Below are 13,028 nucleotides of genomic sequence, written 5' to 3' on the forward strand. Positions count from 1 at the left end.
CCCATGCACCCAACTGCATGTCCTGCCCATGCGGTTCCCAGCGAGTCTCCACAGAGACTCCAGGTTTGCTGGGCAGTGACAGTCAGGCAGCCGCTGTGCACACAACTCAGTATGCTCTGCAGACTCCTTCAGTCTGCCTGGTAACAGAGGGCAGCAGAGCACAGGGCAGCCCTGACTGGCTGATCCATACTGCTCAGAGACAGCCTGCGTCTCCCTGCAGCACAACGTGGGATTGTGAAGGTGTGTTCTACTCCCTGCTTGGATGGAGTAGTAGTCCATCCTGAGCAATACACCATCTCCTGGGTTTAGAACCTAAACCACAGAATTTTTCATCTCCATAACAACAACTTCAATTTCACCAGATCAAAAGAACTTAAGACTTATTTGGAACATTGTGGTGTAACATAGTGTACTAAGTAACTAATAATATGTTCACTTTCAAAATAAGAGCAGGTTTGTTAAGTTAATCATATTTCTTAATTGTCAAAACTGACAGCCAAAATTGGATTTTCAGATTTTTCTTAACAAGTTTCTGAGATAAATTTTGTCTTAATTTGGTATCATCCCATCACCTTTAAGCTATAATGCATTATGTAGAATTAACAAGTTTATTAGAAAGACTCCTTTTAGTAGAAAATTAGATTACACCATTTAACTCATAAGTGTTACATTTTAAGATGTGTATGGAGTATAATCTTTCCAACAGACATCTAGTCAGCAATATTTATCTTTAGACTCCAACCTTACAATAAAGAACACTGAGATTCCCTTCTCTTTTAGAAAGCTCTGAGGGCCTGACTTCATAGCTATGTTAAACCAACAAGTTAGCATCACAATCTAGTCTACCTTAGTCTAACTTGTTCAAGTCAGAATTTTTTTTTAGCTATGTTTGACCTCAAACTGACTTTGTTTTATGCTAAAGAAGGATTAATGTAAACTGACATCAAGGTAAACAAAACAAACAGTCAGAGGCTATGTACATGCCCACACAATACTACAACTACTGACTTCTAAAACATTTGTCACAGTAGGCTACTGTCAATATTTCATGGTTCAAATATGCAACGCATCTTTAAACATACACTAAACATTTTCTTTCGTTTTCTTCTAGTTAGACTGGATATTTAAAATGCTATAATTAGGAACACTGGAAAAGCTGCAGATGACATTAGTTCTGTTTTTTGTTGTTAATATTGTGAAAGAATTCATATTATCTAAGCGACTTTTAAAAAACTTACTAATTACAAGGATAAATGAAACATTTAAACACCCAACCATTAGGCAAATTCTCTTAAAATTTCATCTAAAAATCTTCATATTAACTTAATTTAAATGTCATGTCTGATCTTACAAAAGGACTTCAACCATGCATTTATCCATAATTAGGGGTACAGAGGCAACCATTCCCCTGGGCTGTCATTTGACATCCGAAGGCTTCATATCAGGGCATGCCTCTTGCCACTGTGGTACAACAGGCCCTACAAATCTACAGTGCGGGGTTAAGAGGGAAGAAGCCTCAAGATCTTATCTTAGCTCTAGAGACAAAGCTATCTATCATGATGTTAATAATGCTACTTTAGCAGCTACTAAATGTGAACACATTCAAGTAGGGAAAAGAATTAATATGCAGAAAAAGGAAACACAAACTTAGCAGCAAGAACTGTGACCTGCAAAGCTTCTTGACCTCAGCAGTCCCATATTACTTAGCTTTGCCCTACGGCTCTATATTGCAGAGCCATTGGCACGGCTGTTTGAGGACTCCTGGTCCTTGGGCCAAGTCCCTGAGAACTGGAAAAGGGCCAATGTGGTCCCTATTTTCAAGAAGGGGAGGAAGGAAGAGCCTGGCAACTACGGGCCAGTCAGCCTCACTTCTATCCCGGGGAAAGCCGTTGAAAAAATTATCAAGGGCCACATTTGTGAGAGCCCTGCAGGGAAAGTGATGTTGAGGGGTAACCAACATGGGTTTGTGCCAGGCCGATCCTGCCTGACCAACCTGGTGTCTTTCTATGACCAGGTAACAAAAAGCTTAGACGTGAAGGAGGAAGTCGATGTCATCTTCTTGGATTTCCAGAAGGCCTTCGACACAGTGTCCCACCCAATTCTGGTAGGCAAGCAGAGGGACTGAGGCATTGATGAATGCACAGTTACATAGGTGGCAAACTGACTCCAGGGGCACACCTAGAGGGCGGTGGTGGACGGGTCGAAGTCGACCTGGGAGGGTGTGGGCAGTGGAGTCCCCCAGGGCTTGGTCCTAGGGCCGATGCTGTTCAACATCTTCATTAGTGATCTGGACGAGGGTGTGGAGAGCACCCGTTCGCTGATGACACCAAGCTGTGGGGTAAAGTGAATACACTGGCAGGCAGGGACCGCATCCAGGCAGACCTGGATAGGTTAGAGAAGTGGCTGGATCTGAACAGGATGCGGTTCAACAAGGACAAGTGCAGAGTGCTACACCTGGGGAGAGGGAACCAGCATTATGGTTATAGGTTAGGGGCTGACCCTCTCAGCAGCACAGAGACAGAGAGGGATCTTGGAGTCACGATTGACACCAGAATGATTTATGAGTTGCCAATGCGATGAAGCAATAGGCAGAGCCAACTGCACCCTGTCACACATCAACAGGGGCATCACTAACAGGTCCAGAGAGGTCTTGAAAAGAGACTGCCTTCATTTAATGTATCTATTTTAGCACAAAATTAATTCTAGTCCTGTTGGTCATAATTTATAGCTTTGATCTATTCATAGATCAGTGGCTTTCAAACTTCCTACAGTCACAGAACCCTTTTATATCACTTTTGCTGCTGCACTGCAGAACCCTTACCCCTAGTGCCATAGGCCGTGTGATGCTGATGCGGAGCCAGTCAACCAAGCCTAGCAATGGTAGCATACCATCTCTCAGCCTGCTCTGCCATTAACCCTAATCTGTTTGCAGAACCTTGATGACATTGTGGAACCCCAAGATTCCATGCAACACAGTGCTCATTCTTGCCCATGGCAGGGGGTTGGACTCGATCTGTCTCATTCCAACCCATTGATTCTATGAAATTTAAATATATATCAAAATGAAGTATGTGTAAAATGTACCCATGGGGATTAATATCACCACCACCTTGCTGCTGGTGTTTGATCAGGATCCAGCACTTCAGTGCCAGAGCTGGACTGGACCCCTGCAGTCTGGATCTAGCTCAGAAGAACCTAATTACTCCGACACCCCAAGGATAGACAATTAAGGAACCCTAACTGGTTGCTATTTCTCAGCTTCTTTCCTGTACTGCCAGGGCTTCTTTGACAAGGTGTTTCTGATATGCAGGTAGAGCTTAACTCTCATCCTGTTCTTCCTGGGTTTCAAAAGCCCAGCAGACACACAGATAATGAAGCACCCAGTTACTCATTCATCTCTCCCCTGAGATGCAGAAGAAAATAGTTGATCAGAGTGCTTTTCTCACAGCAGAAGCAGAAGTGGGATACAGCTAAGAAGAAAATGCCACCTACTGCCCTCCTCCCTGTAGAGACCGGGATTTCCATATTGATGTAAACATTAAAACAGCTGTATGACCATAACGGATGGCAGAAAATAAGTGACCTGAGACAATATGAAGGACAATAAGGTTCATAACTTATAAAAGCAAAGTACAAAAAAGGTGAATATTGTTCTTTCAATATTATTTAATGGACTATTAAATATATTCTTGCACAATTATATTTCATATTATATTTGCAAGAATACATTTCAACAGTTTAAATGTACTTGGTCATGGGACTATATGTCAAAAGGAGTTTGATATACAAAATCATTTCACTGATTACCAATACAGATAACACGAGTTATAGCGATCATATTTAAGGAGAGAAACAACTGAAATCTTAAAAAATTAAAAAGAATGGCATCAAAATGGGACACTCTGGAAATAAGCTCCCATGGCTTAATCTAAGTGTGGCCCATGGGACCGGTTGATCTAATGGGGGTAGGGAGTGCTCAGATATGGTACTTAATGCAGTGAGAACTCAGTTAGAGCATGCTGCATCAGTTTACTTGAAAGTGGCCATATTTTAATGGCTTTTCTTTTTTTAACAAAGCAGAAGTCCAACAAAGGAAATAATATTGCTGTTTGACAAAACGAGAGAGAAACTAGACTAGAATTTTAAATTCTGTTTCAGTGCACTCATGAAATACTGGAAATGATCCAGCCAGAATCAAATGAATACATCAAATTTGCGGTTAGCAACTACAAAGTATAGTTTTTCACAGTATCTAAATTCATATAAATGAAGATCTAGTGGATTTGTAAAGAATGTCAGGCATATTTACAGTTGAATTTAATTAATTATTAAAGCATGGTCACAAAAACAAGCAAGTCAAAAAATAAACATTGCAAGTCAAACTGAGTTACATCTCACTCCACTGATTTAACCCTAGAGCTGTCAAAAGCCATTATTTCCATTAAGGGGTGGATAATTCTTGGGGTAATTCTCTGTTTTTGCACTGCACATTCACTCAAAAAAAGAAAGTTTGCTTTGTATGAATTCTTTCAGAAATTTAAAAAGTTTAAATAAAAAAATAAAATTACTGTTTCTGCTAAATGGATAATAAAAAACCCTAACAGATGCTTTATGACTTTAATATACTTTGCATTATTGGGTAAAATGTACTTTTCTAGTCAGTAAAATTGTATTAGAAAAAGTAACTAAGCAATTCTCTCTTCCCGCCACATGTTAATATAGGGTTAAGATAGCACACGCAGGTATTCTAGGATGAACAAAAACAGGTACACCAGGACACTTATGTTCTTCAATATCACTGGTGTTTAATAAACTGACTGAAAAATAACAAAGTCTACAGTAAATCACTTACAGAATTCTGTAAATCTATTCCCCAATTATAGCCACAGGGAACTGCATTACATGTCATTTTGCATTACATGTCATTTTGAATTAGATGTAGATGGAAAAGTTTAAACAAGAAAAACTCAAAGTAAAATTTCTTAAACAGAAAACTGCTAACTCCACCACTTAATTTGCAATTAAAACCTCTTTAAAGCTGAGAAATAAAACTATAAAAATACATAACAGGTGAAACTGAATGTATCAGAAGACCTGCACCCAAATAGGTAAAGGTATATCTGGTAAGCCAAAGACCACAGAAATTTCAGGTATGTATCAGTCATTTACAAATGTAGGCCCTGGACCTACATTGTCATCCCATTTGTACAAATTGTTGCAGTGAAACAAAAGCACTGATGGGGTTGTGCAAAGATGCACTTGTATGGGCAGATTACAATGCAAGGCTAAGGCATATGTTACATGTTTAATTCATTAAGATCCTATTGACCTTTCAAATTAAATTAGCAAGTGGTTAAAATAAAATGTCTTGTTTTAACAGACTACTTCTGTATGCTACCAAAATGGAGATGCTTACAAATTACTTCCAACCAATACATTAGATTATTACATATATGGTGTCATGAGAATATCTTTTTGTTTCACAAAACTATAATACCATATTTTCTTGCATACCATACCCCCCAAAAGACACGCACCTTGTTTTTAAGTAGGCAGAATGAAGAAAAAAAGATTTTTTCAGAGTTATGGCTGCACAGAGTAAGGGACAGGGACTACTCATCAGATCACTCACCCTCCCCTTCTTGCGTAACCAAAAGCTGAGACCCTAGCTGCTTCTGAAAACTGCTGTCTTTGGTAAATATAAGATTTTGAAAAGAACTAAAAACAGTCTACAAGGTTGTGCAGTAGGAGAAGGAAAATTAGGAATAGCTAGCAAACAGCAAAATTGCCAGAACTATTAGCTTGATTATTGGAACATCAAGATCATTAAAAGGAGAGACAAGAGTTAACATTTGTGGGGGCACCAATTTTTGGAAAAAATGTGTGGGGTATATGAGTAAATATTAGGGCTGTCAATTAATCACCATTAACAGGTGCAATTAATGCATTATTTTTTTTAACATACGTTAAGGGCTGCTGCTGGGCTGTGCATGCTGGGGGAAAAGTGGCCCGCCCCTACTCTTTGCTGCCTATGTGACCCTGCGCAATGGGGGAAAAGCAGCCCTTCCCACCTCACTGCTGCCACACTGCATGCATTGCTTGTGCTCGTGCACACCCCTCCCCACTCACCAAGCAGTCAGGCAGGATCCTGAAAATATAGAAAAAAATCCAAAAATATATGCAAGAAATTGGGATTCTATTATTGTTTAACTGTGCAATTAAAATAGTGATTAATCACAACTATTTAAAAAAAAAAATCTTATGATTAATTTTATTAATCGTTTGACAGCCCTAGTAAATACAGCGTAAGTCAGATTTGGCTGCAGTTTAGACCCTAACCAAGTTAGTGCACACAAACTGATGGGAGGTGGGAAGTGGGAGAGCAGATGTGAGAAAAGTCTACTTACAACTGAGTCTGCATCTGGACATTCCCTATGTAAAAAATAAAGAGAAAAAGGGTAGAATTATGAAAACTACAAATAAAAAGGATTTTATTCACACACGTTTGGAATGTCCTTTGATCATTTTTATTGCTCTACAACATAACTCTTTACACATAACTCCAGAAAAAACTAACTTAAAATTTCCTCATTTACACTCATATTACTGAAATGAATTATCTATTAAACTGCATGAAAGCTATGCAAAAGCAAATGAAGATTTAAGATGACTATAACACCAAGTAAAGAAATTTACAGTAAGTGTTGAAAATCCAGCCTTAATTCACACCACAGTGGAAAAAGGGGGGAAGGGAAGGTACGTGAGTAATATCTTAATTCCCACAATATCTGAGGTATAAAGCAAAAGTTTATTCATTTTAAGTAGATGTATGTAGTTTGAAGGTGTCAGATCTATATGGATGATTTGCAAACACACTAAATCCTAGTAAACAATTGTAATTAATTTCTCCACATACAAAAACTACACATTTGTACTATTACTAGTTTTTGAAACAATTAAAACTTGGCTAATGGAGTTCAGACTCTCTTTCTTGTAATTCCACTTTCTATAGCTCATGTCGGTCAAACCCTACATAGGCTCCAGAGCATTACCTCAATAGATTTGAGCTATATCAAAAGAACTTAAGTTTATGTCAAAAAGCAATAAGGTAGATAACTACCACAAAGATTTGGTCAAAAAATAAACTCTTTAGAAGTAAGTTTCCAAAAATGTGGGGGTGAGGGGAGGGTGTTGGCAATTATGAATGTCTAACACGGAACTGTTAAAGTGATTTTGCTTGGGAGTCGAACAGTATTTTAAAAAATGCAAGTCATTCCTGATGGCAACATAAAATTTTCACACATCTGAAGCTGTAGAAGTAATTACTGAAAACTAAATATGTACAAACAAGGGATTAGCACACAGGCCTGACACATTAAAAAGCAATGTCACTAGCCTCAAATATAACTGTAATTGAACAATATTTTCTCAACTCTTATTAAGAATACTTCTTTCCTTTGATATGTTACATAGTTAAACATCTATAGACAATCTCTTCATGAATGAAGTAAAAACTGGGGCTAGGGAAAGACATTCCAAAAGCTAAAGCCTGAATGGATTCAATCTCTGAAGGTTAGTCTAACCTGCCCAGATGGAACCAATATGCAAGTAAACAGACATTCATTTTTAACTCAGGAAATGCAGGCACATGTCTACAGTGGCTCAGGCCAGCGGCTGGAGGGTGCCAGAGCAGGCCCTCAGCTGCAAGGAAGCTGTGTTGGGAAAGGCGGGGGCATGGCAAGCCCCAGCAGTAGCCTTAAGTGAACTGGCCAGGGAGGGGGTTTCACTCCCCACTCCCTGTCCCACTAGGTCCGCCTATTGCTCTCCCCTCGCTGCTACAGCAGCAGGGGTCAGACACTAGCTGGCATGGTCCTCTGAGATAAAGTGGGTAGGGAGGGGGTTTATTTCCCCCTCCACCACCTCTGCCCTCAGGGGACTGCATCCAGGGTCTGCCAGCCCCAACTGCCACTTCTGCTGATTGCTCCCTGCCCCCTTCACCTTTAGGGGCCATGCCAGCCTGTGTCTCACCACACCCATGGCCCCACAGCAGCAAGAGTGGAGCACCAGGCAGACCCCAGCTTGGGTCTGTGTCAGTGGGACAGGGAGAGGGGAATTAAACCCCCTCCCTGGGCAACAAGTCTACTGCTAGGGCTGGCCATGCCCCTGCCACTGGAACAGCAAACGGAGAAACGCCTGGCAGGGACTGTTGTACTACTGCCTGTCAGACCCCAGCTGGGGTCCATGGTGGTGGGACAGCAGAGGGAGGGGGAATAAACCTCTCCCCTGCCCCCTTCACCTTGGGGGGCGGGGGTCGGCATCTGGCCCTGCCCTGCCCCTGCTCAGGCTAGGTAGCAGAGGGGTGGGGCTAGCTCTGCTCTGCTGGAGCAGAGAGCACATCCCTGTCCCGGGCTCCAGAGCATGCTGGGATGCTGAGGGACTCCAGTTTAACTTAAATCAGGAAGGGGTCTGGAACAGAAGTTCCTAATCGGCGACCTAGTGATCAATGGGAAGCTGGGTGACAGCGACCATGAGCTGATCACCTTCACCATCCGCCGTAAAGCTGGCAAGTCAGTCAGCAACACAGAAGTCCTTGACTTCAGAAAAGCCGACTTTGACAAGCTCAAGAGGCTTGTCGGTCAGGCCCTCAGGGACCGTGACCCCAGGGAGATGGGAGTTCAAGAAGAGTGGTTGCTTCTCAAGGAAGCGATCCTCAATACACAAGCTAAATCTATTCCAACACAGAGGAAAGGCAGCAAGAAGGCACAGCAACCCTCCTGGCTCTCCAGAGACCTAGCGGACCTCCTGCGGCTAAAAAGGAAAGCCTACAAAGGAGATTCACCTCCAAGGAGGATTATTCTGCGCTGGTCCGGTCCTGCAGGGAGCAAACCAGGAAAGCCAAGGCTGCAACTGAACTCCAACTAGCTTCAAGCATCAAGGACAACAAAAAGGCCTTTTTCAGATATGTGGGGAGCCGGAGGAAAAGCAAGGGCAATGTTACACCCCTGCTAAACCAGATGGGGCAACTGACGCCCAGGAAAAAGCCAACCTATTAAATAGGTACTTTGCGTCAGTCTTTCATCAGTCCCATGGGACGTCCATGCCTGCTATGGGACAGGGAGAGCCGGGTGATGGGGATCCCCTACCCTCCATAAATGCTGACCTCGTGAAGGAACACCTTGAGAAGCTGGATACCTTCAAGTCAGCCGGCCCTGACAATCTACACCCCAGGGTACTCAAGGAGCTGGCGAGCGTCATAGCCCAGCCCCTGGCACGGATCTTTGAAAACTCCTGGCACTCTGGTGTAGTGCCCGAAGACTGGAAGAAGGCCAATGTGGTGCCGATCTTCAAGAAAGGGAGGAGAGTGGATCTGGCTAACTACAGGCCCATTAGCCTGACTTCTATCCTGGGGAAGATCTTAGAAAAGTTTATTAAGGAGGCCATCCTTGATGGACTGGCCCAGGCTAACATTCTAAGGGATAGCCAGCACGGGTTTGTTGCGGGTAGGTCTTGTTTGACCAATCTCATTTCCTTCTATGACCAGGTGACCTATCACCTGGACAAGGGAGAAGAGATTGATGTCATGTATCTTGACTTCAAAAAAGCTTTTGATCTGGTATCCCTTGATCACCTCTTGGCCAAACTGGCCAGTTGTGGCCTTGGCTCCACCATAATCCGCTGGCTGGGATACTGGCTCTGTGGTCGGACCCAGAGGGTTGTAATTGATGGCAGTCACTCATCGTGGTGCCCTGTGACCAGTGGGGTCCCTCAAGGCTCTGTTCTTGGACCCATACTGTTCAACATCTTCATTAATGATGTGGACATTGGAGTCAGGAGTGGACTGGCCAAGTTCGCCGATGACACCAAACTTTGGGACAAAGCATCCATGCCAGAAGATAGGCGGGTGATCCAGACTGACCTGGACAAGCTCAGCAAATGGGCAGACAAGAACCTGATGGTGTTTAACACTGAAAAATGCAAGGTTCTCCACCTTGGGAGGAAAAACCTGAAGCTTCCTTATAGGCTCGGCAGTGCTACGTTGGATAGCACTACAGAAGAAAGAGACTTGGGGGTCATCATTGACCACAAGATCAACATGAGCCTCCAATGCGATGCTGCGGCTAGTAAAGCGACCAAAACGCTGGCTTGCATCCATAGATGCTTCTCGAGCAAATCCCGGGACGTCATTCTCCCCTTGTACTCGGCCTTGGTGAGGCCGCAGCTGGAGTACTGCGTCCAGTTTTGGGCTCCACAATTCAAAAAGGATGTGGAGAAGCTTGAGAGAGTCCAGAGGAGAGCCATGCGCATGATCAGAGGTCAGGAAAACAGATCTTACGATGACAGGCTGAGAGCCATGGGACTCTTTAGCCTGGAAAAGCGTAGGTTCAGGGGTGATCTGATGGCCACCTATAAGTTTATCGGGGTGACCACCAGGATCTGGTGGAACGTTTGATCACCAGAGTGCCCCAAGGGATGACGAGGTCGAACGGTCACAAACTCCTGCAAGACCGTTTCAGGCTGGACATAAGGAAGAATTTCTTTACTGTCCGAGCCCCCAAGGTCTGGAACAGTCTGCCAGCAGAGGTGGTTCAAGCACCTACATTGAACACCTTCAAGAGTAAATTGGATGCTTATCTTGCTGGGATCCTATGACCCCAGCTGACTTCCTGCCCTTTGGGCAGGGGGCTGGACTCAATGATCTCCCGAGGTCCCTTCCAGCCCTAATGTCTATGAAATCTATGAAATAGGTTTGAGCTCAATCAGTTAAGTCTGATACTACATTCAACCAGGTTTATCTCAAACTGGTTTTGGCCATTTTGAAACTGGTTTTTGTACATTGAACTTATGTTCTGTTACAGGTTAAAAACAGGTTCTGATCACTTAAACAGGTTTATGTGCAACTTCTGTCCCTAGCCTGATGCATTATTGAATTTTAATACCATCTTAGAAGAAACTTAGAATGAGAAAAAGGATTATGTCCTTCCTTAAAAAAAAGGAAAAAAACAAAGAAAGAACACCTGAACACAAAGGGTCTATGACAGTTTCAATTCACTCACTTTTTACCTTCCCCTTCTGTCCCAGCTAAGCTGCTAGCAAATATGCTGTAGCAGGTCACCTTTGGGTGCCTGCCATTTTAAGGGCAGAGGCAGGCAGCTATCAGGTGCCTGATGAGGGCAGCCATTTTGGAAACACTAGGTATATAAAGGCTGCAGTTTGCTGTTGCCAGCCCAGACAGAAACATCGCCTAGCTGAGCTGCAGCAGAAACAACCCAAGAGGTAAGGGCAAGAGCTTATGGGGATGGACAGGAGGCTCTTGGTTCTGGGTACGACCTAAGACTGCACCCTGCCAGGAGTGGGTGGTCTGGTGGCACTCCCAGTGGGGTAGGAGCCCCCAGGAAATACCAGGCTAGTTATCACCTCAATGAAAGGCAGGTCAAGGCACCATAACTCCAGCTCCCACATCCCTGGTGGGTTCAACCGGTTCAGGGGGAGCCCAGGCTCATGGGAGTCCTGAGGCAGGGCCCAGGTCAGCAGAGGAACCTAGAGCAGTGCCCAGGCTCTTTATGAGTCCTGTGGCTGCAAGGACCCTGATGGGGGGGCCAGGCAGGGCTAGGGCCACCTGAGCTGGACAGGGTGGCAGTGTGCGAAGCCCAAATGAGGGGGCGCTGTGGGGGTATAAGACCCTAGGGCCAAGCAGGGCTGTGGTCACCTGAGCCCCAAAGGGTGGAAGACTCCAGTGTGGAGCCCCAGTGAGGGGGCCGAGGGCTTGGAGCCCAGTAGGTATTTGTTCGTCTGTTTGCATGTATATTTTAGGAAAGAGACCCAGTGCAAACCACTGGTGGATGCCAACTGCGAGGCTTGGGCTGTGATGTAGGGGAGGAACAGAGCCACAGAACAGAGCCACAGATAATGCCCCCTGGCACTGGGGTGAGAATGAGCAGCTTCCTGCCTATTTAGAACTAATGAAGAAACAACAAGGCGTGGCAGCAAAGTGAGGTGGGCAGTTAGCCCAGAGACAGGTGGGCAGGCCAGCATGAGGTCTGGCCTCAAGCGTGCCCGTCACACATGCTAGCAAGGAAAATGTATTTTAAACAGAAATTGTAAGTGAAGGCTCACTAGGTTTCTTTGCTGTGCCCCAGAACCAAGGGAATGGGTTTATAACATCTAGTACTAAAAGGTATACAAAGTATAAAAACAAGACTAAGTGGTAGATCAGCGATTCTCAACTTTTTCAGACTCAAGGCACCCCTCAGAAAATGTCAGTTCTTAAATTTTCACTCATTTTTTTTTTTTACTATAGATGAAGAGCAATTCCTAGTTACAAATAACTCAGAAAGACCACAGGAGGTTCCAGAATGTTTTTAATACTATGAAATCTATTTGAAATCTCTGTCTTTTATCTTATGAATCATACTGGCATACCTAACAGTGCTAACTCTGCGTGGCACCCTGCATCACCCTTGAGAGGCTCTCAAGACACAGTGGTTGAGAATCACTGGGACAAATCCATGAAAAACGAAAGATCTTAAGGAAAGTACCAGAAGCATACTAGAAAAAAAATAATTTCATAGTATGCTGAAAATCAATGTTGTATATAGTACACAGATGAAATTTGAAATTCTTCAAGTTGTTGTGTGCACACTTAAAAAAAACAAAACACTGAAATAAAGAAGAGGGTTCAAGAAAAGAGCTAAAAGAATTACCCAAGGTCTGGATGGCCTGTTTTACATTAGAAGAATAAAGAAGCTCTCTCTCGTAAAGTTAACAAAAGAAGTTGAGAGGTTACTAAATCGTGATCAGTAAGTTCCTATGCAGGCAAAAGACTTCTGAATTTCTAGTATTACAGAACTACTTCAACTAGCAAGAAAAGTCAGAGAGGTCATACAAGACCCAGACAATTTGAACTAAATAAATTCAAATTATAACCAAAGCTTTTCCCACCCCTAACCAGAAGAATGATGGCACTGTTGGAGCAACTTATCCAGAAAAGTTATGGCTTCTCCATCATAAAACAGAAAGACCTCAATAAT

The 13,028-nt window shown here is 43.4% G+C and overlaps 1 protein-coding gene across 1 annotated transcript in view; it reads right to left on the reverse strand.

Annotated features, from left to right (window-relative positions):
• Positions 1-13,028, reverse strand: part of FCHO2 (FCH and mu domain containing endocytic adaptor 2) — a 157,719-nt gene that overhangs the window by 42,019 nt on the left and 102,672 nt on the right. Inside the window, exon 11 of the mRNA XM_090038124.1 lies at positions 6,408-6,432. Within this exon, the coding sequence (XP_089894250.1) occupies positions 6,408-6,432 (25 nt within the window). The remainder of the gene's footprint in view (positions 1-6,407; positions 6,433-13,028) is intronic.

The sequence above is a fragment of the Crocodylus siamensis genome, chromosome 3 (genome assembly GCF_052110815.1).
Source record: "Crocodylus siamensis isolate JL-2025a chromosome 3, ASM5211081v1, whole genome shotgun sequence".
NCBI lineage: Eukaryota > Metazoa > Chordata > Crocodylia > Crocodylidae > Crocodylus > Crocodylus siamensis.